Here is a 27215-nt window from a genome sequence, read left to right as displayed (position 1 = left end):
ACATCTTCTTGTTGTTGTTGTTTGTTTTAACAGAAAGGGTGTGGATACCATCTTGACTTGTTGATGGTGGCACTCATGCTTGGAGTGTGCTCTATTATGGGATTACCATGGTTTGTTGCTGCCACCGTCCTTTCTATTTCCCATGTGAATAGTTTGAAACTGGAATCGGAGTGCTCTGCTCCAGGAGAGCAGCCCAAATTTCTTGGAATACGGGAACAAAGAGTTACAGGGCTCATGATCTTTGTCCTAATGGGCTCATCTGTCTTTTTGACGAGTATTCTTAAGGTAATACATTTTGAAAAATAAAGAAAAAGTGAGTAGTACTGTACCGTACATAGAATTTCAATTCTAATTATGCTTTTTATTGATTAGACACACTGCCAACCAGTATCCTATATTGCAATAATAGCTCTGTGTATGACAACAAACAATGTATTCTAACACTCACATAATAAAATAGGTAGGGACATTTCATATTTTTAACCAGAAAGGATTAGAGTGAAATCCTGGCCTCACTGAAGTCAGTGGTAGTTCTGTTACTGACTTCAGTGCGCCCAGGGTTTCACGGTTAGTCTAGCCTTGGATTAATGGCAAATTTTCATCTAAAAACCAAAGTCTGGTTAAATTATACCAACAACCAAATTTGTTTAGTATTTGGATAACTTAAGAACCTTGTGTGATCGATCTGTGGGTTAAAAAAAGGGGGGTTCCAATAAGCGTTCTGCAGTTGATGTCTTTGAAATAACCAGCGAAGCGTTCTTGCATTCTCTGCAGGTTCAAAGTCAAAGCAAATAACTAGGGGTCTATTCTCACCATATCAGTAAGCCTTGTAGGCAAAATCCTTGTCCTGATGAAATTGATGGGAATTTTGCCGTAGGTTTCATAGAGATCAGGATTTGGCCTTATTTATCGTGAAGGGAATAGGTTGTTTAATGCTTATATCTTTTGGTAATTCTGATTTAAATATAATGTTAAGCATGTTTCACAAACAAGTGTGTTGTGTGGATTGCATTTAAAATAGGGCTTAAATATGGAAAGATTTCCTCCCCACATATTTTGTACCAGAAAGAGTCTGCACATTTTAACTAGCTAGTCAGACTCACAAAATCATTGGGAAACAGTTGTGCTCTGTACTTACAACTCTGTGCAAACAACACAGACAGTTTCCCTTAGCAGTATTATTTATTTTGTTTTGTTTACAGCTGAAAAAAGTGTAATCTTAGATGCTTTTTCTGAGAATGTTGGTTGCAATGTTCAGGTCACATTCTGAACAATATTTTACCGGAAAGCTATCTGAATATTGTATGTATGTACTCTTACACTTTTATTTTCAGGGCATTTGTATTAATTTTTGAGAATAGAAAGTAAAGTACATTATGGTAACTAACTGTTAAAGCAAAATGCATCTTTGGAGCCAGATTCTGCTTCTTATTTACACAATTGTAAACCCAGAGTAACTCTACTAATTTTAAGGGAGTTATTCTGAATTTATTCTGGTCTGAGTAATTCAGGAACATGGCTCTTTGAATTAAAGTATCTTTATACATGAACTGATATTCATTATATTCTTCTTTTCTTCCTTTTTTTTTTCTCCTCACTGTGCAGTTTATTCCTATGCCAGTACTCTATGGGGTATTTCTTTACATGGGTGCTTCATCTCTAAAGGGAATTCAGGTAAAATGGAATACAAGAAAAGCACACATCTGTTTCTCTGTTAGTTATTGTGTTTACTTTTAAAATGGATAGTCATTTTTTCTTTTACTCTCTATTTACTTTCATATAGAAACGTAAAGGGACACTGTCAAGTTTCATTTCCTGGAAGTGACTAATTTGAAAAATAAAATGGATTTTGCTCTTTCAATAGTGTACATGGAAATTAAAGAAGTATTAAAAACAATAATGATTCTTCTGCTCCTCTGTTGATTATTTAAAGAGACTTTTGGGTAGGCCTAAGAGCAATGCACTGTTGCACAGGCTCTTTCTTCTGTACACACTTGCCTGCTGCCTCTTCCATTTCAACATTGCTGCTATTATTAATGGTAAACATCTGCTTGAGTTTCATCTACAAAGACCAATCCTTTGTTTAGCTGCTCTACAGCTGGTTTAGCCAGACTCTTGAGGATTCCCCTCCCACATGTAAGGGATATTTCAGATAGGGAAGAGCAACTGTAGCAACTCCTACAGTGGACATGACTTGGGGAAAGGGAATGCTCTGTCTAGTGATTCCCCACTGCTGGAATGGCCCTGGAGGCAGTTGGCAGCTGGAACACCATTGGCAACAATCTGCTCATTGGGCCTAGGCCAGCACAGAGCTGGCCAAGGATCGTGGGAGTACCAACAGCTCCTTAACATCCCACTCTTCTGAGCTGTGCCAAGCACTCCACAGCTGCAGCTCAGGATCTGGCACTAGGGCTGTTTCTCATGTACTGATGCAAAGTGAAATGACGTAGTAAAAACACGTATGCCCAGCCTACATGAACTCCCCCAAATTGACTAGTGCCAGTAGAGCTGCACTGGTGTGTGAAAAGTGCTGAGATGGATGGACCCTTGCAAAGCCTGGGGGAGAGGCATGCGCCATCAACAAAACAGTGAAGTAGGCTATGCACAAAGTGCTGTCAAGTGCACAGAGAAAACAAACTAAAAGAGAAAGAAGCAAACATTTTTCTTTAATCTCCTTCAATTCTAGATATTTTAAGAGTTACTTGTCACAAAATGTGGAAATATGATTACAAGTTGGCAGTGTCCCATTTATTTTAAATATTGTTTATTATCGGTGGGGCTGGTTATGTCATCTTTTATTAAGGTTGTCTCATACTTCACATTATAAGATCTTGTTTTCAGTTGCTTATAAATTTCTTAGCATTTAATAGCTAACATTTATTCTTTATATTTCTTCTAGCTTTTTGATAGAATAAAGTTATTTTGGATGCCCGCAAAGCATCAACCAGATTTTATTTATCTGAGGCATGTTCCTCTTCGAAAAGTCCATCTCTTCACCATAATTCAGCTGAGCTGTCTTGTACTCCTATGGATTATAAAGGTTTCAAGAGCTGCCATTGTCTTTCCAATGATGGTATGAAAAATGTTATTTTATTTTCTCAAAAAGATAAGTTATTTCTCCCAACTTATAAATCATTGCTAGAAAACATGAATTGTGTACAGGCATATTCAAAATACAGGTAAGGGTAGTTTCACATTGCATGATCTAAGTGAAATTCTAGATAATCCTTGCAGTTTGGATCAAATCTCATTCACTTTATACATTTGAATAGCCCTACTGCCTATTCTCATGAGAAAGGTGAGTAGGATTTGGTCCTTTATGAGATTCTTTAACACTTTTAAAAAAAATTCTACTTGATTTTTACACAAAGAACATCCATTCAATAAGGGTGTTTAGTGCCTGGAGAGATTTTTGTTGTTAACAGTTTTATGTCTTGTTGAAATAAACAACTCAATTGACTTTGTTACTGAAGTCAATTCTCCTTAGTTATATCATTGACTTAAAAAAAGATTAGTATTTCATGCTTCCGTAGAGGATGACAGTAAAGATTAATTGGCCCAGAACATACTGCACCCTAAAAATTTTTTCCCCAAGCTGTGAAAAATGCATTAGCCCTTCCAAAATAAAGAATACAATTCCAGCTTCCCTCTTGGATGATCCACCAACCAAATATATGCAAGCAAAGCAGAGTAGACAGTATAACATCCATAGGTATGCTTGTGCCATGCATGCCTCTTAATTACAAATTTAAACACAATCACTTTTGAAAGTGTCCCTTTAAAAGCATATTTACCATTTTTTATTTGCCTACAATACCCTGACCATTGAAATAAATGTCTTGACCAGGTTTTAGCTTTGGTGTTTGTCAGAAAACTCATGGATTTATTTTTTACCAAACGGGAGCTAAGCTGGTTGGATGATTTGATGCCTGAGAGCAAGAAAAAGAAACTGGAAGATGCAGAAAAAGAGGTAGGTCAGGGTTTCATCGTTCACTTTCTAATTCTTCTTTATCCATATTTCCACTGAATTATTTACCCCAAATCTTAGAGCTGAGTCATCGTCCATGTGACATGTAGACTTTACTGTGTCAGTCCTTTGACCTTGATTATATCACATTTTAAAGTTACAAATCTAAGACCCATTTCTGCAAATAGATGCACTACTGCAAACCTGTATGCTAGCATAATATCATACTGAGGTCAAAGAGTTTCTGTGTGGGTGGAAAGAATCCCAGTAGTAATATCTAATTATGAAGTGGGGCCCCTAGAGAGGGATATGGTCTAGTGATTCGAACACAGGCCTAGGAGTCAGAAACCCCAGAGTTCTAATCCTGGAAATTACAGTGTTCTTCAGTGGCCTTGGACAATTCACTTAGGCCTGAATTTGTAAAGGTTATTTAGACATTGTTGTGCTCAGTGTTGCAACACTGAGTGATTTAGAAGGCTAAATCTCATTTTCAGAAATGATTTAGGAACTCAAGAGCCTAAACCCCATTTGACTCCTACTTGGATTTTTGGCTCTAGGTGCCTAAATCCCTTTTACCAGTGGTATGTAGGCTCCTAACTCAGTTGAACACATCAGCTCCTAAATATTTTAAAAATCTGGGCCTTAGCCTCTCTACCTCAGTTTAACCATCTGTAGCATGGGGATAAAATTTACTGTCCTGTCTCTCTGGTGCATAGTGAAAAGTAGTGTTTTTATGAAATAATTGGAAAACCAAAGATGCTACATAAGTGATAAATATATTAATTATTAATATTTATTATTTGCAATCTATGTCCAAAGCTATCAGAATGAAATTTAAAATACACTGCTCATTCCACTTCACACTGTAACTGATATACCAATGCAAACAAGAGATTTGAGTCCACATCTGTTGTCTTTTTGAGTCAAACTAATTATAAGTAATCAAGCTACCTTTTTTTCATATTTTGGGTTGTTGGAAAGGAACCCTTTCCATATCATCTCTATGTTTTGCTTATGTGTCGCTTTCTTTCACATTCCAGATAGCATCACATCAGACAACAAAACTGGGATTTTTTTTTTTTTTTTGCTGCTGCTGCTTTATTTCAGTCACTGTCTATTTCGAGAGGTTATTTTTACATGTTTTGGCATTTCTAAATATTTGGAGCTATCATTAAAACTGTTTAACTGTCAAAAACTTATGAAGCTGTGGAGCCTGGAAATGACAAAATTAACTAGTAATAAAACTTCTGAAATGTATTCTAAAGAATTAATTGGAGAGTTGCTATCACACAGATTTTAAAAATAGAAATATTCTACCCACAAGAGTATAAATGGAGTTGACAAGATCTAAAAACTTGTTTGACTGGATCAAAATTTTTTAATTTACATTGCTTTACATTTCTAGGGCAATTTTTTTCCCACTGCTTTGCGGTTTTGCTTTGTATGTTATTCATCTCTTCCAATACACACTTCGGAGGCCACTTCAGAGTTAACCACTTAAGCCATTTTGAGTAAGAGCTGAATGGACAAAATACACTATTCTCATTATAAAAATTAAAATGGTGACGACTTTAACAGGTCTAGTAGTAAAATGGGTAGGGAGACAAACTCAATTTTGGCAAGGCTTAAATTTCCTCACTGAGGGAAATGATACTGGCCATTATAACTAGTGCCAAATTAAGAGTGTGGGCTCAGAATGTGGGCCATATAACCAGGGTGCTGTCACAGTGCCTGCCATGCGGTGGTAGCCCTAACTTCGTTGCTATTGATCAATCTCAATCCTCCTAATAAATGCAGGGATTAGCTAGTAGAGTGACACCCATACAAGGCAAATGGAGCAAGCCTCTTCCTACTCTGCCACCTCTTACTCCCCAGTATGAAAATAACACCCCCACCCCTTTCCCCTGGGTTATTGGTTACATATGGCTTTAATTGCTTGTGATTCAGTCTTTATGGGGTTGTGTGTGCTGTGCTGTGTTAGCGCAGGCTGTTATGATTGCACCCATTGGCCAGTGTAGGCACACCTAACTTTGAAGCATTTGCCTGAGTTCATGTTGTGCAGACACTATTTCCATGGTTCAGTTGAGTGGTTTGTTTTGTTGGATTGTGATGTTAGAGAGTTGGCCATGGGAGCATGGGTTAGGTGCCCCTCACTAGGAATAGAGTTAATGGGGCACATATAGACTCTCCTGCACCCACATTTTCCTGTAAATTAGGTATCTACCCACCTTTAGTGCAGAGAGTTTTGCATTTGCAGAGAACCTGGCACTCTTGCGGAAAATGTTGAAGTTTCCTCATGTAATAGGTTGCATGGGGCTGTGGGCCTTAAGTGGGCCCTGGGATGTGTGCTGGCCTGCCTGAGGCCTTGGAATAATGTGGGCTCTGTGGAACATTGAGTTTAATGGGGTATACTTGCGGTTATATATTAAGGAATGGGGTATATTTGAGGAATGCTGTGGATTTGAACTAAGAAAAGGAATAAAGCCTATAAGCTGCTTGAAGTGGCTCTTGCCCTCTCACTGTCAACAGGACATGTTGCTTTTAGGAGTTACGTTTTTCTGGAGTTAAAGGTTTCATGAACTTGCAATATTTGACCAATGGATTTGAATGCACATCCTCATTCTCCTTAGCCCCTAGTATTCCCAGGTGCCCTTTTATGTTCCACTGAAAATTAATTTTGGAGCCCTGGCTGTGCATGCAGTCATAAATCTGGGATTATCTGATTCTTGCTTGCTCAACAGTGCGGCTTAAATGTCTGCTCTTACATAGTGTTTGAAATCTGATATATATATTCTTTGCTGAATATTTATTAGTAACTTCGCTCTCTTTTTGTTACAAAGGAAACTTTTATGTTTAGCATTGAAAAATACCATTAAGTGGAAAATTGTCCTTTAAATACATTATTCTTAGCATCAGATGTTTCAAACATAAAAAGCAATTGGAACTGTATCCTCTGTTTTAAAGAACTTTAGTAAATATTTAATATTACAGAAAAGAAAGGTTAAAACAGATATAAAAAGATCCATGTTCAGAACATCATTTTGTCTCTTGCATCTAAATGTCTTCCTCCTAGGAAGAACAAAGTATGTTAGCAATGGAAGAGGAGGGCACTGTTCAGTTACCACTCGAAGGTCATTACAGGTAAAATATACTTTTGATTAACTTGGGGTGATGTAAGCAAACATGAGAAAAGGACTAAACAATTGTATAAAACCCTGTCATGCCATAATACTTGTGACAATTCTTAATCTTGGCACAGACTGAAATCTGTCCTAACAAGAGGAAATATGCATGTGTGTTAGCAGAGCACAAATATGCCTCCCAAAGCTCATGCTTCAGGCTTTTGTGTCCTAGGTTCCACCTCCCTAGCCTTGGGACCTGATCCTGCAGTCTTCATTCAGCATGAAAAAAGTACAGAAGTGGAAGTTTTGCCTGTGAAAAGACTGCAGGATCAGCCCACTAATGGTTTTCATAGATTCATAGACTCTAGGACTGGAAGGGACCTCAAGAGTCATCGAGTCCAGTCCCCTGGCCCTCATGGCAGAACCAATACTGTCGATAGCCATCCCTGATTAGACATTTATCTAATCGCTACTCTTAAATACTCTGCAGAGATGCGAGATTCCACAACTCCTTAGCAATTTATTACCAGTGTTTAACTACCGTGACAGTTAGGAACTTTTTCTCCTACGTCCAACCTTAAATCTCCCTTGCTGGCAGGTTTAACCCATTGCTTCTTGTTCTATCAGTAGGGGCTAGGGAACAATGTTTTTCCCTCCTTTGATGACCACCCTTTAGAATACTGAAAACTGCCATATATGTGTCCCCTCCGTTCTTCTCTTTCCAAACTAAACAAACCCAATTCTTTTCAGCCTTCCTTCATACGGTCATGTTTCCTCAAGACTCTTAACTCATCTTGATTGCTCTTCTCTGACCGCTCTCCCATTTCTCCCAATTCTTTCTTGAAATTATGTGTGCCCAGGAAACTGGACACCAATACTCCAGGCTGGCCTACCAGCGCAGAAGTGAGCGAGAAGAATGACTTCTCGTGTCTTGTTTTACAACCACACCTGTTAATGCATCCAGAATCACGTTTGCTTTTTTTGCAACAGTATCACACTGGTTACTCATATTATAGCTTGTGTCCACTATGATCCCCTTAGATCCTTTCTGCGGTACTCTTTCCTAGCAGTCTCTTCCCAGTCTGTATGTGTGAAACTGATTGTTCCTTCCTAAATGTAGCACTTGATTTGTCCTTTATTGAAACTTCAATCGGGTTACTTCAGACCATTTCTACCAATTTTGTCCAGATCATTTTAATTTTGACCTGTCCTCCAAAGCATTTGCAATCCTCCCAGTTTGGGTATCACCACAAACTTATAAGCGTACTTGCTATGCCAATACTAAGTCGTTGGTGAGAGATTATTGAACAGAGCCAGTCCAAAAAGACCCCTTGAACGCCCACTTGTTCTTATACCTTATCCAGCAGGAGTTGGAAGCCATTTTAACCACTCTCTGAGACACGTTATCCAGCCAATTATCGCACCCACCTTATAGTAGCCCCATCTAAATTGTATTTGCCTAGTTTATCGATAAGAATATCATGCGAGACTGTATCAAATACCTTACTAAAGTCTAGGTATACCACATCCACCGCTTCTCCCTTATCCACAAGGCTCGTTATCCTATCTGAATATCTGGTGAATATCTGGGCTGGCTCTTGGTACACCCACTGCAAGACTAGGGTGGGGAGCAGGGTGGGAAGGTCCTAGAGCTCAGGCTGCAGCCCTGCAGTTAAACCCTGTGAGCCTGTGTCAGCTGGCATGAGCCAGCTGCAGGTTTCTAATTGCACTGTAGACTACCCTAAGAGGCCACAGGCACAATCAAGGCACTAGTCTTGCACACTGGTGTAATTCATCAAAAACTTTGGAACCACTTTTTTTTTTTTTTTTTTTTTTTTTTTGTATACTGAGTCTTGATCTGCATACAAATAATGTCATAAATGATGTACAATATTTAGTTTTGTGCTGTCACAGACTGAGGCCCTTAATGCTTTAAAAAAATAAATATATGAAAGGTTAAGTCCACGGTCCTACAGTTCTTACTCAGAAGCAGTCCTAGTAAAGTTAGGGAAATAAGTAAAGGGTTCAGGAGTCTCCTGTTACTGATTTTTTTTTTAATACCTCCTTTTTTTTAATAGAAAGTATATTCATTTTGAAATCATTAAAAAAAAACCTTTAAATTACTCCAGCTTTGCAATGGTTGTAAAACACTGCAGCTTACACTTGGAGTTGGTTAGTATAGTCTAGAACAGTGTTGCTCAATCTTTTTGATATTAGGAACTGGCTGGCTGCATTCTTCAACTATGTCAGGGAGATCTCAGGGACTGTCACCAGTCCACAGACCGGTCACTGAGAAACACTGATTTAGTGAATTGATCAGGGCGCTAGGAACCAGGAATTCTTCCATCTTAGTCCATTGATATGTTCAGTGACCTTAGGAAACTCACATAACCTTTCTGAATCTCATTTTCCTCATCTATAAATTGGTGGTGATGCCTACTTATCTTGCAGATGTTGTTAGGCTCAATTAATTCATGTTTGTACAACATTTTGCAAGAGTCAAGCACTAAATAAGTGACATTAATGGAGTATGTGTGAAGTTGCTAATAATATTTACTAAGTTCTAATATAATTGTTTAACATATTCATATATTTCTCATCATAATAATCAATGACTAAGTCCTGCTGTATAGTAATATAGAGAACAAAGACTGATCACTTGTGATATTGTGTGTTCATTTTTGTCTAGAGATGATCCATCTGTAATAAATATTTCTGATGAAATGGCAAAAACTGCCGTATGGAAGACATTGCTGATATCCTCAGAGAATGCAAAGGATAAGGAGTCAAGCTTTCCTTCTAAAAGGTTTTAACTTTTAAGTTATTAATATATTAAACCTCATATATTGGGGCCAAGCAAAACAACTGATTTTTTTAAATTGAAAAATGAGGGACTATAAAACTTCTTTGGCTACCACTAAGTTTATTTCTTAAAGAGTTATTTATTTTTTAAAAATTGTCTAATTAAAATATTCTGAGCCATATACACATTATGACCTTATAGAATCACAAATACTTGCATGCTAGGGTGGAAAACAATATAGTTCAGTATGCTGATGCCTGTGTAACAAACCACAGACTCATAACACCTGAAATCACACAGCATTTATTCTGAGTCTGTTCTTTGAATAAAGACAACATGGTCATCACTGTAACTGAAATGTTCACACTCAGTACCCACCAGTGTTAATGAGCGTTACACATGTACATTTAGGGCAGAATAGAATGCTTGAAATTGCAATAAAAGTATCTTTCATTATATATATTTCCGAATATTTGCAACTCCTATTTAGAACAGCCAAACAAATGTAATTTCCTGTTGGCAAAAAGTTCAAAGTATAATCCAGGAATATTGTAAAATGCCGAGAGCATTTTTGTCCATGCCATAGAGTACGACTATGAATGAGTAGATATGTTAAATGTACAGCATTTATTGTAACAAGTATCTTCCGCTATTTCCATAACTTTTAAATTAACATGATTTTCTACTTAATTGTTTCATATCACATTTCTATCATAAGCTCCCCTTCCTAATCACTCTAGAAGCTGATTCCCCAAAGGTAAGACCCTGTCCCTCAACCTCCTCGATTGCATTTTCCCATTTTAAATAGTGTCTTCTGGAAACCCAGATGACTTACTATATGTAATTTTTGGGGAGACAAAATGAATGGAAAACTTATGATCCATGTTAAAATATTTCTGTCAGAATTCTCAGTGTTATTTTGTAATATTTGAAATAGGTACTGTTCTTTACGGCCTGGAAGTGTTTTTCATGTTTTTAAGGAATCCACATACATTGTCTGTTTAAATGAGAAATTGAATTTACTCACAATATATATATTTTTATTTGTCCAGTAGTAATTTTTATTATTTTAATTCAGAATTTGTACCATAGATTTCTAAATCCAAGATATATCCCTGAAAAGTTGACTTTTTAATTTGGGAAGAGATGAAATAGTAGAAAAAAAAATCAGTTAGCGTCACTAAACTGAGTGAAATTAAATATAGAAGCTGTGGTCCTGAATTTTGTCACCCCAAAATGGCACGCTGCTTTTTCAGTGTTGTTCCTTTACATAAACAGCATGAACAAGATTAACAGTTAATGACCGACAATCTTGATTTCAAATCTCTGTGGACCAGTTTACTCATGTGCTCCATTTTAGCACCAATTTACTATCAATCAAAATAAAAACATGGCTCTGATTTTGTCTCCCACCTTCTATATGAGTTCCAAAGGCCATAATCACAGTAGATCTGTGTACGGGGGAAGCGTATAGTGAGGCTGAGCAGGGGAACTCTAACCCTCTGCATTTAGGGGCTGTCTCTTAACAGCTATGTGGATCTACTGGTTAAAAATCCTACATCAGAAATGCAGTGACTGCAATTTCAGTGATAGCTAAAAACACAAACACAGAAATAGTCCCCTCAGTAATAAAGTTTTAACCAACCTGCAACTCATTTTAATAAACTTTGCGCTAGATTATTTCATTATGAACCCAATTCTGAATCCCTGCATGTAACTTGAGTGCATAAGCCTTGCTCAGAATATCTCTGTGGAAACTAAGGTAAAGAATCCTATTTTCAAGGGGAGAAGCACCAGTGCAATCACTCAGTGGCTAAGGGGGCTTACAAGAGTTTTCACTAGAAGCTAATCTTGAACCTAAAACATACAGGGCCTCACCCACAAGTGACAAGTATTACAGATCTGTATTTTTCTGCATTTAAATGGAGATTGTAATCTCCTCAGAGCAGGGGCAGTATCTCATTTATCTATGGTGCTGTCTTTAAGAGAGAGAGAGAGAGAGAGAGAGAGTGTGTGTGTGGACACCTTTTCTGCTGGAATATATTGGTGCACCTCCAGTGACTTTAAGACAACTGCACCAATTTCTGTTGGCAGAGAATTTGGCTCAGATGATATTAATGAGGTTGTATGGGGTGGGTATCAGGAGATAATTTGACCTTTATGACTATTCAGTGTTTCCTGGTGATTATTTTCACTCCTTGATACTCAACCTAAGATGTAGGGTCTGGGCACGAAGTTCATACTCATGTGAGTAAGAACTGGAGGATGAAGCCCTTAGTTTTCGATTTTCAGGCTTTTAACCATAAAATCCTCCTTACTGTAAATGCTCAACCCATAGCTATAGAAATCCAGTTATCTGTGTCTAGTGGCCTAGCTTGTCTCAGCTGCCTGAGTAGAACACAGGGACAGAGGTGGATTCCAATAAACACAGGGACACAATCTTTTTATTTTTTGTTCTTTGTAAACAAAAGCAAGTTCATATCATGCTTAGTTATGATATAGCAGAAACAAAACTAAATAAGGGCCAAATTCTGTCTTCAAGTGCATGTGTGTGGCTTCCATTGAGTTCAGTGGAAATTTTATGCTGATATTTGAGGATACAGTTTGATCTCAAATGGCTAGAAAAGTACTGAAAATAAATGGATGCAGTGGTAATAGCTATAAGGAGGACCACACTGAAAAGTTCAAAGGGCTTTGCAGGTAATCAAGGAAATGAGATGACAGTATTCTGCTTCCTGCAGGAACATGTGTTCTGCCATAAAGAGAGAAATGTGCATTGTCTTGTGTTGAAGGCAATTGCACTCGTGCTTTTTGGGACTAAACAAGCATTTAATATAGCCCTGGCCTCGTTTATATGTTATCTGCCAAACACCAAAATAATATGACTAAATGAGGCTAATAGAAACAAATGAAGATCCTGTAATAAAATTTCATATAAGCATTTTTCACCAGTACATGCTCTGTCCAGCCAAAAACATACAAAGCCTTCTGAGTGCATGAATCTTGGAACGCTCTTTGGTGCTAACATAATAAACAAACAAGTTCAGTGCTGAAGGCGTTGCAGAGCTGCTTCAGGGGAGGAGAGGTTAGGTAAATGACTTCTCAGCCACTCCAGTGCAGTTACCCTATCATGGACTCTTCTGTCCCTGTCCATGGCTCACTGGTGCTCCTTAGCCCCTTAGCCCAAAGGGTCTACACACAGAATCTCAGCAAGGAAGACATCCTCTTCAGCCAGCACAGCCCATTTTGATTTCTCTGGCTGATTCAGTGATAAGGAAAAATCCACTCCTGATGTCAGACTCTCAGGGGACATGCACCTCCTACAGCATCCCCAGGAGACAGCCTGATAGGGTAGAGACAGGACTGGGCAGTTGCATCCAGCTGAAATCAGTATTCCTCTGTTGGTTCCAGAAGCACCCCTTGAAACAGGCAGAAGCCTCCACAGCCAGGGAGATAAGTTTGGGCTTGATTTAACTAAATGAAAATAACATCTGTACCCTTACAAACTATTTGTGTGAGGAAATTTTACAGGAGCAATGTTGGAGACTCCTTTGAAAATTTGTCCCACCTTATTTAAATCCTGCTTGGATTTGGCCTGGTTCTCATTTACTCCTGCTAGGGAATCATTCCTACCAGGAGGTTATAGGTATGCTCCAGGTTTGTATTTCAGAAACGGATATCGCCATCCTTTGTCAAAGGGTTGATTTACCTGCCTGTTGGAAGTGTCTTTAAATTGTATTAATGTGACTGGATGAATCTTGCTCTAAGGAGCTTGCAGTGACTCTCCTTTCACATAACAATGCAACCTGTGTGTTGTGCAGGTTGTCATAAAATAGGATTCAGGACAGAGAAAATAATCACCCTTGCACATCTTGTACATTGCTTTCTGTAGGCAAATCATCAGCATTTTTCCATTAAAATTGTGTTAGAATTTGAATCAAAAATAGAAAATATTCTTTTTGTTAATATCCAGCTGACAACTGCCTTGTACATGGCTGGGATACCCCTGTTTTTAAAAAATATTGTGCCTGGTATCGCACAGCATAAATGTGTACTGAATCAAAGATTTACAATTAAAATAATGTGATTTTTTTCCGAAGAAAGGAAGACCCTGAATCTCTGCTCACTGCCTCTTCAAATAAATTGGTCAAAAATATTTCTCATACGAGTGATGAGAATACACACATTTATAGCAAAGAAATACTGGGAACTCTTGTTTATGCCATTTTAAAAAATGCTGGTATTGTCTCAGAATTGTACCATTATCATTGTTTTAAAAAATCATTAACAGTTGTACAGTATTTGAAAAAAAAAAAGCAACTATTTTTTCTTGCATGCTTGCAGATTTGCACATGTGTAAACTTTGTTTATTGTTTACTTATCTCTTTACTAAAATGCTGGCCAGTGTCATCTGTACCATGGAACACTGCAATTTTTCACTCTTGCTTCCCAGTTTGTGCCATGCAGCATGAAAAGTTAATGCAATCGTATGTTTTTCCCCAGGTAAAATGCTTTAGCAACTAGGATAAGCCCTGCTGTAACATATATTCTTTTTTATTTACGCTCCTCCCCCCACAGTGCTGAAAGCAGAAGAGAGAAGAAAGCTGACTCAGGGAAAGGTCTTGACCGGGAGACTTGTCTATGACTTGTTCTTCAATTTATTTTTACAAACAAATGAAAGGAGTGCCACAATCATTAATATAACTGATTTGATCATATATTGTAAACTTTTCTTTCATCCCAAACTAGCACAGGTAATGTAAGTAGTGCAATATTTATTTCATTTTCTTCTAAGTGTCTACACCATCAGATATCTGTGCAAAAATCTACTGTACCCAAGGCAAGAATCTTCACTTTCCTTGCTATGTTTTAGCCATTTGTTAATACTGAATTCATCTCAACAATTGAGTAAGCATAGTTTCTTTCAAATGTAACTTAGTAGCTTTGTACTGTATTTTCTACTTCACCTGTGTGAAGATCCCTAATAATTTCATTCAAAACAAACTTGAAACATAGCCCCATTTCTTTTTCAGCTCTAGTCAATTATTTCAAGAGACCCAAATTAACAAGATTTTTTTTAAAAAAAAAATGACTGACCTGATCCTGCAAACCCTATCTTACTAGAATAATCCTTTCCCATGTGAACTTTTCCACTGAACTCAAGGGTTACTCTTGCACTAAGAGCAATGCTATCAGACCTAATATTTATGCAGTTTTCCTTGAATTAATACAGAATATTTAATATTCAAATTTGTATGTAACTGGAACATAAAATCACATATCTAATATATAAAACATTCTTTTACCTTGTTAAAAAAGAGATCCATTGATGTGAAATATTAATATGGTATTTGCTAAAAATGCAAGCTCTGATTACAGTGTCTTGTACTGTACTGAATGTTGCAGTGGTAGGTCAAACAGCTGCATTATGTTGTTAATGAACCCAGTATTTTATAATGCTAGTGGGAATTTTGTAGATATAAATCTTTACCAGACATATGCAGTTATGTTGCCCTCCTAGTGATGATCTGTTTTCCGTTTAATTGCCTAAAACCTTTAAATGCTACCAATAAAATCATACATTATGTTGCACACCTATATTGTTACCCCGCTGCTTACAATCATACCCTGCTGTCATCCAGATATGAATCATGCACAAGAGACTTAGAGGTGGTCGACTGTTGTTTTTGTTACATGCTCTTCTAATTATTCCATTAAATGCACGTTGATTAAAAACAAAACTCAAACCTGCAAATTAAGACATGGCTTAAAACTAGGACTATCAATTAATCACAGTTAATATATGCAATTAACACACAATAATTTAACTAGTTTAAAAAAGCCAGGTATGATTAACTGCAGTTTTAATCGCACTATTAAACAATAATATAACACCCATTTAAATTTATTATAAATATGTTTGGATGTTTTTCTACCATTTCAAATATATTGATTTCAGTTACAACACAGAATACAAAGTGTACAGTGCTCAGTTTATATCATTTTTTATTACTAGTATTTGCATGGTAAAAAAGATAAAGAAAAGAAATAGTATTTTTCAATTCACTTCATACAAGTCCACTCAGTCCTACTCTTGTTCAGCCAATAACTAAGACAAACATTTGTACAACACACAAGATTACATTTACGTGAGATAATGCTGCCTGGTTCAATGTCACCTGAAAGTGAGAACACGTGTTCACATGGCACTGTTGTAGCTGGTGTTGCAAGGTATTTACATGCTAGATGTACTATACATTCATTATGCTCCTTCATGCTTCTATTTCCAGGCCCGAAAAATTTCACATTTGTAAGTTGCACTTTCAGGATAAAGAGATTGCACTTCGGTACTTGTATGAGTTGAATTGAAAACTACTATTCCTTTTTTACAGGGCACATAGTTATAATGCTATCAAGTGAGCACTGTGCACTTTGTATTCTGTTTTGTAACTGAAATCAATATATTTGAAAATGTAGAAAAAATCCAAAAAAATTTATAAAAAATTTAAATTGGCGTTCTATTATTGAACAGTGTGATTAAAACTGTGATTGTGACTTTTAAAAAAAATCTTGTGATTGTGATTTTTTTTTAAATTGTTTGACAGCCCTACTTAAAACCATTACAAATAAGTTGTCCTAGTACATACAAACTGATTTTACTATGGCATGATCCTCCAATCTTTAACCAAGCTAAATTTTGCAAAAATAAGGACTGTAAGATCAGGCATTAAAGCATTGGAACAGTAACAAAAGTTTTAGAGCGTTATGTGGAAATATCTTTTTTTTTTTTAACAAATTAAAAATCTAAAGGTAAGTAACTCATCATTGTGTTAGTGGCTTCAGTCGTGTAATCATTACAATGATCAATTTATAGGGCTTTAAGGCTTCCTAGCTCTTCCAATGTGCGAATAATCACTTCACAGAGCTGAAAGGAGAGACTTTTCACACCCAGTGTCCAACACATAAAAAGCATTGCTTCTAACGCTGTTTTGACTAATCTAGCCAATGCATTCTGTTGCAAATAAGTAGGCTCACTGTTCTAAACTCTACTTAGTATTATCAAACCCCGTTACGGTCATTTTTAAGGAAATTATATTTAATGGATGCAAAGAAGGATTTAATAAAAATGGTTTGTATTTATAAATTTAGGGAAAATACACACACATTAAGGTTAAAATGCTTTGTTTTTGTGTACCTTATGGTACATTGTAACATTCCAATTGTTTTAAGCTTAGTATAGAAGTACAATACTGGTCCATCCCTGGAAGCAGCCTGCTGGTGTTTTGATATGTTGCTGACTTTCTGTTACCAATGATCAAAGTGAATAGGAAGTTTCACATAACCGACTCTTAGAATACTAAGAAATCAGTGTATTCAGTGGCATTCTGTATTTCTGTTCAGTATCTGAGTATTTTTTTTACAGTCACTCTATTCTTGTGAATTTTAATGCTATTCCAATGTTAATCTCAACATTTTTCAAATCACATCAAATATAATGCAAATGTAGTGTTATGTATTTACTTCTAATTTCATATTCCTGGTCAAAATTACTGAATTTCTTTTATGTAATTTATTACAAAAGTTTAAGTAATGTGTACATGTGAATAGAATATTGTGTTTTTCACGACTAAGAAATGTTATGTGGAAATAAATATTTATCCTAACTGATTTTCATTTTTATATTGCAAGACACAATGATCTAATCTGGAGGGCATTTGTGTAGCATGACGTGTGTTTCTTGTTTTAAACATCTGAAATGCTACATCAGGTAGATATTTTGAAATGTTTCACTTGTACACTAAGGAAGTTATATGTGTGGTGCTCACAGCTCGATGAACCATTCGGAGCAAGTAATTTAATTGACAAATGTATGTCCCAATCCTGCAAGGTGCTGTGTGCAGGTGGATCTAGGCAGTGCCCTATCAACGTATTCAATATGCAATCTGTATTAGCTAATTGTAATTGATCACAAATCACATGGTTTCTGTTCTGAGATTGGATGAGTTTAACTAAATGTTAAACTGTGGCTTTGCCCCAAGCACTGAACAGGGGTGGCACATAGTTGCATTGCTCCAGGCGCAGACCAGGAACCAAATTATGATTTAGTCCCAAAATGGCTTCTGTTCCTCTCCTTGTTCTGACGGAGCTCATGTACACCAGCCATATACCTTACACAAGTTACTTCCCCCTCATGCACTGACTCACCTGTGCTAGTGGGTCCAAGAGGGTACTGAGTCCAGGCTCAGCTTTTCCTCCCCCCCTGCCCTGCCTACAGGCACAGGAGGGGGAGATGCAGGCCCAGGGAGGCTGCACTCTCAGCCTTTCATGAAGTTTGTAATAATAAACTGGCGCTTGAGGATGTAGAACTCACTCTGTACAGATTGCAGTTAAGTACCCTCCCCCCACTTATCTGTATTATGGTCACTGGCCATAGTTCTATCAACACTGCTTCTGTAGTGCTCCGGTCTCAGCTGGCACTGGCCCATTGTACACAGATTGCAGATAACAGTTGACTCATAACTGGATTGCAGCTCTTTGTGTTTTCCTGTATGCACTGGATTAAATTAATCCCTTATATAACATCACCAAAACTGGTTTAGGCAGTAGTGCCACACCTACAGCTGCAGTGAGTCTGTGACGTGTTAGACTCCTACCCCAATGCAGCAGGGAGAACTGAAATGCAATGGACCATTTACTGTTTGTACCACATGGTGTTTCATGCTGCCTGAATTATGTGGTGACAACTTCACTGCTACCTGGAATCAGTGAAGGTTCTCCAGCACCTCAGGCTTAGGTGGGACATACCACTTGTGCCTAAATCCACCTTGTGATTCTAGCCTGGGAGGGAGGGTCTGATTCTACTCTGTCTTACCCTGATGTAATTAGATGGCGTTGAGGGGGAAAATGTGGATGTATGAGGGATCAGAATCAGGCCATTGTATTCCCCCTGAATGTTAGCTTGGCATCCAACAATGCAGCACTGCTATAAATGTGATATGAATGATATCTTAGTAATATTATGGCTTCATGCTTCAAATCAGTTTTCAACTATGTCCTATTAGTTACTTATCACCTAATTGTCTTAAATTTCTCAGCATAATACTTTGAGATACATTGTTCTGGTCATAGATAAAACAAAACAATTGAATGACATGTTTAGAATCCAGAGGACTTTGCCAATCAGATTCTAGCATCAGTGTTAGCTGGAAGACAGCATGTATTGCTTATAGCAGGGGTAGGCAACCTATGGCACGTGTGCCAAAGCCAGCATGTGGACTGATTTTCAGTGGCATTCACACTGCCTGGGTCCTGGCCCCCAGTCCGGCAGGCTCTGCATTTTAATTTAATTTTAAATGAAGCTTCTTAAACATTTTAAAAACCTTATTTACTTTACATACAACAATAGTTTAGTTAAACATTATAGAATTCTAGAAAGAGCCCTTCTAAATGTATTACTGGCATGCGAAACCTTAAATTTGAGTGAATAAATGAAGACTCGGCACACCACTTCTGAAAGGTTGCCAATGCCTGGTGTAGACGAAGCTCCATGCTGGAGCGAAGCAGCCACAATCACCTCTATCGAGGACACACACCCCGCTTCTCACTTAAGAAGTCACCCTAAGAGCCGGCCCTGCTGTTGTCTGTGTCCCGCTCTGAGCACAAGGGGGCAATGCCTGGTGGGCACAGGGGCCCCCAGGGCAGGAGCTGCCCCGCTCTGAGCACAAGGTGGCAATGCCCGGCGGGCGCAGGGGCCCAGGGGCAGGCGCTGCCCCGCTCTGAGCACATGGTGGCAATACCCGGCGGGCACATCGGCTCCTGGGACAGGCGCTGCCCCGCTCTGAGCACAAGGTGGCAATGCCCGGAGGGCGCATCGGCTCCTGGGGCAGGTCCGTGAGCTGGCTATTACTACCACTTAGAAGAAACATCATACTTTGAGAACATTTTAGGTAGAAGGTGCTATAGGGATAAAGTATGTTAGAAATGTTAATAAATTGCACCTAAAAACACCACGGTAATGCAGGTGGTCATCTCGTTCACAGCAGGTAAGGGCTTTGTTTGAGTAAATGAGGCATGGCTCAGCTGTTCTTACAAATTTTCAAGGTACATGTTTGTGAAAAACTGTAGCCTTGTTTCAACTTGAATCCTGCCTGTCTCCTCATGGAGATGGAATGCTAAAGCTGCTTTGACTGTGTTCCCTCTCCTGCCCCGGATTTTATCTGTCTACTTCTAGATTCACACCTAAAACTACTAACCCATCATGCACATGTAATAACTATATGACAGGTATATGTGAGAAACCAATGTGCTAAATGTAATATAGTCATATCATGCTTTGTTACATGATACTACCAAGGACTAAATGCAATATTTCCACCTTTTTATAATTGTATGGGACTAAGGGCTGATCTTCACTACAGGGAGATCGATGCTGTTGCAATTGATGGAGCAGGGGTCAATTTAATGGGTCTAGTGAAGACCTGCTAAATCAATGGCAGAGCACTCTCCAGGCGACTCCAGTACTCCAGCTCTCCGAGAAGAGTAAGGGAAGTTGACCGGAGAGTGTCTCCCATTGACGCAGTGCAGTGAAGACAGCAGGGTAAGTCAACCTAAGCTGGGAGTAGCGTACCTTTGGTTGACTTACCCCAGTAGTGCAGACAAGGTCTAAGTTTCCTTCTCCAACAACAAATATGTTTTTGTAATGTTCTTAGTCAAGTTTTCTAGTAGATAGAGGACTACAGATACTGTTCAGAACAAAGTCTTCGGTACCACAACTATACCTTTATTCCAAATTTTGCAGTTCTTTTAAGATAAATGGTTTGCTCTTTCCATACATGGGTACAGAGCACTCTGCTAAAAGCCACAGGGCTATATGGTCACTTTATTTTTAATTCTAAAAAGCTCATATTAGTCCTAAATTTTCCACTGTTAAGTGGAGCCTGATGATAAATCTGATAGAAATTTACAGGTAGGTTGTGGAAAACTCAAACCCTGTAGCACATTTCTATACAAAGACATCAGCCAGTCCTTGCTCCCAATGATTGTTAGATATGCAGGGTGCATTTTCATTTTTCACTGATTATCTATATCTTAAGCACTGGCAACATGCCTAGTGTTGTATAATACCATCCCTGCCTCACAAAGATTACACTAAGTAACAACAGGCCAAAGAGCCTTGCTCAGGTTGTACTCAAGCAAATTCTCATGGAAGTCCACACCAGTCTGTCTGATTAAGGAGTGAGTAAGCGCCACAAAGCTGTTGCCCTTTAGGCACTTGTGGAATTCAGCTCCACAGTTTTGATAGCTATTAATCAAGGGCTTTGCAGAAAGCTTTTCTATAGTCACAGTTTAGTTCTGTTTTAGAGAGTGCTACAAGGCAGACCAGTCATGTCATCTCATGGAATAGACTGTACTGAAAAAATAGAATTTTATACAAGAAATGGAATACTAACATAAGTCTCTCTTTGCTGTTTTTAGTATAGCTGGTAAGAACATGGGACATAATTTTGCAGAAGTTTTTGTTGAAAACTTCATCCTGATTGTCACTAAAAATATTCAGATTTCAGTAAATTTAAAAAAAAACTCTATTAATCATCTGAGCTTTCTTTAACAGGTTATAATTTGGCTTGGAAGGATTTGATTTTACTAGGTAAACATCAATTTCACTGTATGCATACAAACTGACTATTCCATTGAAATAACGTTTTTAAATATAAAAAATGCTGGTTGTGAATTTAGTTTGATTTAAGGATATTTACTTTGTATAGTTTGAGATGTGATGTCAATTTGTGTTTTAATGGTTATCTCAACATCTGTCATTAAATAATTGTCTGATGCTCCTCAATAATTTCCTGCAACTGTGAATTATAGATATCAAAAATTATGCTTAAAATCCATAATTTTGCACAAATACAAATTTAAATTGATAAAAATAGAAAAATGGTTAAATAGATAAATGATAAAAATCAAATTCTGCCAAACCTAGTTATAATGTTCTACGGTACACTTCCTTTCTATTCCAGACCCCCAATCTTCTGCCTCTATTCAGCTAACAACTCTGTGAAATGTGAGTAATTTATCAATATCAGCAAGAAGTAGACCAGATATGTACATTTCCATTTTACAGTGAAATTAGCAAGTATGAAAAGGTATTGATTGAAACACCACACTTTAAAAAAGGAAATTTGGCGAATGACATGTAAACATTCTTGTGCTGCTAAAACCTGATTTAAAACAAATTTAAATAATCTCTGTTGCCAAGCAACTATCGCATCTTTGTCATAAAAATTGACATGATGTGTACATGGTCATTAAAGGTTTAAATAACAGTTTTCAGATGGTCTCAAAAATAGTTATACTGGCTCAGTGCAAGTTTAGATGAGAGAATCTACTGGAAAAGTGCCATTATTAACAAGGTGATAAAGAAATCCCAGTATGGTATGAAATGCTGTTTTGGTGCTAGGGCAATGAGAAACACTGCTTTATGAAACGGCTCATATGGGTGTAAATATGGTTGTGTGCCTGTCCTCCAATGCCATGGTCTTTGTCCGTATACCACTAGGGAAAAGAAACAAACAATATTATATCTGGCTACATACAGAACTATGTACAACGTAATACATGCTATAGAAATCTCAATATAAATATTAAACAGGACAGCTGTAACCAATCAAATTATCAGAGTTCCAGAGTACTCAGTGGTTGTGGGCCACTGAGAAGGGGAACTGATGAGTAGAATGTAGATGAGGTGCTGAGTGACCTAGCTGCTTATTTCCTTGCTTTATAGGGCTTATGTCCTTGGGCCATGCTATCTATCAGCCTTAACTTTGCTCTAACGGGATATATGTGGGCTTTTTAGTAAATATGTGGCATTGTTGACCGTTAATCACAGGGCTTGCTTGCAATGCTGATATGCATTATCCTTTGTATAACCCCCTACAGAGCCCAGCCACACTGAATATCTCTTTTCCTTCCTGATCCCCTTCAGAGCTGTACTCTTCCATCAAAGCTCTGTTCACCGTGTTATGCCACCACTCTTGTTTGTCTGAAGGCACAACTGCTTCTGTAGCATAGCTGCAGGTGTGTGACACTTTAGGCTTCAGTTCTCCCTCTTTCTGGTCCCCTACCAGGGATGAGGTCAGAAGGGGAAAGGATAAGGTGCAGCACAATTTTTCAGGCTGATAGCTTACAGTTAGAGGTATCATCAGAAAAGCGGAGTAGCTGATGGCTGTGAACAGCTTTGTCGGTTAACCTAGCTAAAATACACCAAGATGAGTTCGGGCAAGGGAGAGGATTTGGGTATTTAACTCTGCCCTTTTCAGGTGTGGCCCATACACAAGATGTTATCAGCGTGTGAATGTGGAGTTTGATGGACTGTGCTTATGTAGCTAAAGGAACCCTATGAAATAATAGGATAACATTTCAAAAAGGCAAATTTTCCCCTGTTCCCTGTGCAAAATACTAAATAATTTACTAAAAAAAATATACAGGAAATTACTTTGTCCTCTGAAGTTATTTTGCCAAATCTGCCAAATTCAGACACTGAAGCTGAAACAGAGATTTTCATCCTGGTTTAAGTACAAATCTCCACACAACTTCAATAAGGCAGTTGCTATGTAAGCCTCCCCATAACACGTGCATAGTTTGAGATGATAAAAATAAGAGCTACATTCTCTTCTCAGATCTGTCAGGTAGATATGAAGGGAGACTGTAGCCCTGACAACATTCATTATTAGCAGTGAGTCATACCATTGCTTGGAAATCCACCTCGGCATCAACAAGAGCTTTGGAGATCTGTGCTGCTTGCTGAAAGTGAACGTTATCTGGGAATAAGAGAGAAGAAAAAGGTAAAGCAGAAATGGCTTCGGCACCACTCTGGGGAAAAACAAAACCATGAACAGAACACCCAAACAGGATTAAGATACAAGCCTCTCTTGCATTCCTTACTAGGAGACAAATTAGTTGTGGAAAGCTAGATTATTGTATTGACGTAAATGTAACAGCCTTGCCCCTGCATGATTTTGTTTTGCCAGTAGTAAAACTGCAAACCTGTCTGTAACACTAAAATGTCTAATTAGTTGCAACTCACCATCTGCTGTTCCGTGAATAAGGAGATACTCAACTTCTTTGAAATTTTCAGCTTTGGCCATGACTGTTGAACTCTGAAAATTAAAAAAAAAAAAAGGTGCTATTGTTCAAGAAATGGTTTGCCACCAAATGACTTTCATTTCAGTTAACATAACCAGGGGTACTCTGAATAAAAATAAATAAAATAACTTTCAAATGTGCACAAGAGTGTTGGTACTTTATATGGGAACATTCACAATATGCTTCTCTGTTTGAGATGTGTGTGTGCAGTGTGTCTGCAAAGTAACTTGGATTACAACTCCAGAGGGACAGAGTTATCAGAGAGGCCCCCATGCAATGCATTGCTGACATGCTGTTATTGCCTGCAGCCCTGTACTTGCCATGGGTTTCCAGTGCGATTCAGCAAACAAATAATTTAAAAATGTATTACCATGACAACATTACATCCTACTGTAGCATATACCTGCTATTTCTGAGAGACTGTACAAGCACTTTCCTCAACAAAACGTATATCATACATATATTGTATCAGTATAACCAGAACCTTTTATTTCTAAGCAAAAAGATTAGATATGTAAACTTACTGAGGGCTAACAGATGTTTAAAAAATTGAGAGAATATGAAATACAAGAAGAAAATAACACTGAACCAAAGGCATAACCTGAAGCTAGGTCACACTTTGGGAAGTAGAACAATATTGACTTGAGAAAAGCAGTGACTAAGAATAATCATGACAAATTTAAAACACTGACCACACTGTTAACCAGCAATATGATAACTGCTGGGACTTGCAATTATAACCTGAGAATTGCTGACAGAAAAAGAGGAAATGCAGGCTGAACAAGCAAGGGTATAGGATAATGTTCTGATATGCACATTGAGACCACAATAAAGTAGGCCTGGTGAGAAAGACAACATAGACACTGGGATAACTTCTTTTAAAAATCCATGAAATGCAAATTTTCATCCGTTAACAATGTTACACTGCTCTTTTGCTAGTTTTGCTTGAACCTTTATGTAAACTTGTTTGTATTACATCTATAAAAGTTCTCACGTAAAGAGCACAAGTGTAAATGGGAATTGGTGTTTGTCTCTTTTAGTAACATTTGATTTATTAGCTATGAAAATTTAAGTCTAGATATAGAATCCTCATGGTTTTAGATATAAAAATCAAATGTATCATGCTACCAAGAAACAACAATACATAGTGCTCCTTATTTACATCTATGCCTGTTTACACTGTTCTAATAAAGTGCCCTTAAAGTGGTTGTAAATGTTACACACTTTAGTCTAATGGCAAAAAATGGCCTTAATGTAATACAGTTTAATGAGAATTAGGCATGCTGTAAATTGCAAACATACAAAAGATGCAAGCTAAATAAGAAGAAAACCTACAAGCCACTTCAATTTTTACGATCAAAATCAGAGTAACTGAAGAGGATGGCTCAGTAAGGACAGATTAACTGTCTGGAAACCAGTGACATATGAAAAGCTGAATACAGTGGTGATTGAAACAAGAGTTGGTATGGTGGAGGTGTGATGAAAAAAACCCCTAGAAAATATCAAAGTTGGAAAATCTAAAGCCATGGCAAGGTAACTGCCTGGAGAAACATGAGTACAGCAGCAGTCAGAGAGAATGAAAAATAGGAAGTAATGGTCCAGTGGCAAAACCAATTAAGCAGCATTCACTGGGTGGAACATGGTCCGCATACACAGAGAAGCAGCACCTACAACTGATTGTTTAATCATGCCAGCAAATCAACCTTTATTATTTATGAAGGGGTGAGAAGAGATAACACTCTGGTGAAGGCGAGGAGATGCATGACTTGGTCAGTCATTCCTTCTCTCTCTCCTCTGTGACTTTCAGGCCTTATACTTGACCAACTTCGTCAGTCTGAGACCAGCTTTCAAAATGCCACTTTTCTTTGCCTCTTTCCTCTGAGTGTTAACATTAGACAAGTTCATTTGTTAATACTTCCCAAGAATTCAGAGAACACAAAACACACAAAGGCAACTGTTTCCCCCACAGATCATTGCTTAAATCTGGGTATTTATGGTTGTTCGTGGTTATAGTCTGCTTTTACAGGCACCTAACCAAACCCAGGGAGCAGAATATGAACTGCTTACTTCTAACACTGGAGGTTTCAAAGTCAGGAGCAGTCTCGGGTTAGATGGCCACAGTTACACCTCAGAGAGAGAGAGAGAGAACTGATGCTTTAATCAGGCCCCAGGACACATTTAAGGGTAAATAAATCCAATACATCAGCATGACTGCTTGCTTTCATGACTTACATTGTACAAGCCACAGCTCTCAAAGCCCATGTCAGTGGAAGTGTTCAGCTCTGGGCTACACTGAGCATAACTGGCTTCGCTAAAGATCACATAGCAGTCACCATTTTATCAGCGCTCAACAAACAAGGTTTGGCTGAAATCTGAAGGTCTCTCTCCCTTTGGCATAGTGTCAGCTAATAGAACAAATGTCAAATCAGTACAAGATGGCATATTTACAAAATTGTACCCTGTTTTGCATAACCTAATGATGCAGCAGTTCTTAAGGACTGAACATTTCAAATCTGCTAGTGAAAGATTGCCAAATCTATGACTGTTTCAAACACTTGCCAAAACCATATCAAATTCAGAGTGAACTGCAAAATAATCTCCTTCACAAGTTGAATAGTCCCTTTTGTAAGCTCTAGGCCCCTGTCATGATCTCTCCAACTAAGCCTCAGGACTCTCCATAGGCTGGTAACTCACCCCTCTATACATCAACATGGAGGTTGCACTCTTTGTGTTGGCCCCTACCTCAGGTGTGTTATAACTTCCATTAACTCCAGGCATCTGCCACCTTCACAAACCTCCTCCGTTACACAAGACTCTCTAATTTAGTTAGACTACAGGACAAATTGGGCCAGATTTTATTCTCATTTACATGGTGCAACTTCAACAACCTCCACTGAGGGGAATGGAACAAAACTGGTCTCCTTTGAGCTGTACTTCAGCCATGCTACTGTTGCCACACACTACTACTACTATCCGTTCTAGCAATGTTTGCCCCTTCCTTTGCCAACTCTCTTATTTTCATACTTCAAGGAGAGCCTAAAAAGAGCCATCCCATCTAATTAGCTTGCTAGCAGGATGTGAGTTTAAATCCTCCCTCAGACGTTCTTCCCAACCTCAAAAAATTCCATTCCATACATACATTTGGAATTAATGTTGTGACAACGTGCGTGAGGGGCAA

The 27215-nt window shown here is 38.0% G+C and overlaps 2 protein-coding genes across 6 annotated transcripts in view; one reads left to right on the top strand and one right to left on the bottom strand.

The window, feature by feature from the left end:
* SLC4A10 (solute carrier family 4 member 10) overlaps positions 1 to 14966 on the top strand; it is a 334643-nt gene extending 319677 nt beyond the window's left edge. For 4 of the 5 annotated variants that reach the window (XM_075070163.1, XM_032803549.2, XM_032803548.2 and 1 more), the window contains 7 exons: positions 34 to 285; positions 1606 to 1674; positions 2900 to 3073; positions 3848 to 3970; positions 7041 to 7108; positions 9779 to 9895; positions 14471 to 14966. In XM_075070163.1, the coding sequence (XP_074926264.1) occupies positions 34 to 285; positions 1606 to 1674; positions 2900 to 3073; positions 3848 to 3970; positions 7041 to 7108; positions 9779 to 9895; positions 14471 to 14537 (870 nt within the window). In that variant the 3' untranslated portion in view covers positions 14538 to 14966. Of the gene's footprint in view, positions 1 to 33; positions 286 to 1605; positions 1675 to 2899; positions 3074 to 3847; positions 3971 to 7040; positions 7109 to 9778; positions 9896 to 10610; positions 10650 to 14470 lie in introns of all 5 variants that reach the window. The other variant, XM_032803550.2, reaches the window with a different exon arrangement.
* A 5729-nt stretch (positions 14967 to 20695) lies between these two features.
* The window catches only part of DPP4 (dipeptidyl peptidase 4), an 81189-nt gene continuing 74669 nt past the window's right edge, over positions 20696 to 27215 (bottom strand). Inside the window, exons 24-26 of the mRNA XM_032803566.2 lie at positions 23979 to 24051; positions 23639 to 23712; positions 20696 to 22447 (exon numbers count right to left, since the gene is read on the bottom strand). Of these exons, the coding sequence (XP_032659457.1) occupies positions 22349 to 22447; positions 23639 to 23712; positions 23979 to 24051 (246 nt within the window). The 3' untranslated portion in view covers positions 20696 to 22348. The remainder of the gene's footprint in view (positions 22448 to 23638; positions 23713 to 23978; positions 24052 to 27215) is intronic.

Source organism: Chelonoidis abingdonii, chromosome 10 (genome assembly GCF_003597395.2).
Source record: "Chelonoidis abingdonii isolate Lonesome George chromosome 10, CheloAbing_2.0, whole genome shotgun sequence".
Taxonomy (NCBI): domain Eukaryota; kingdom Metazoa; phylum Chordata; order Testudines; family Testudinidae; genus Chelonoidis; species Chelonoidis abingdonii.
The sequence above is the reverse complement of the archived record's forward strand: the minus strand, read 5'-3'. Positions and strand labels throughout refer to the sequence as shown.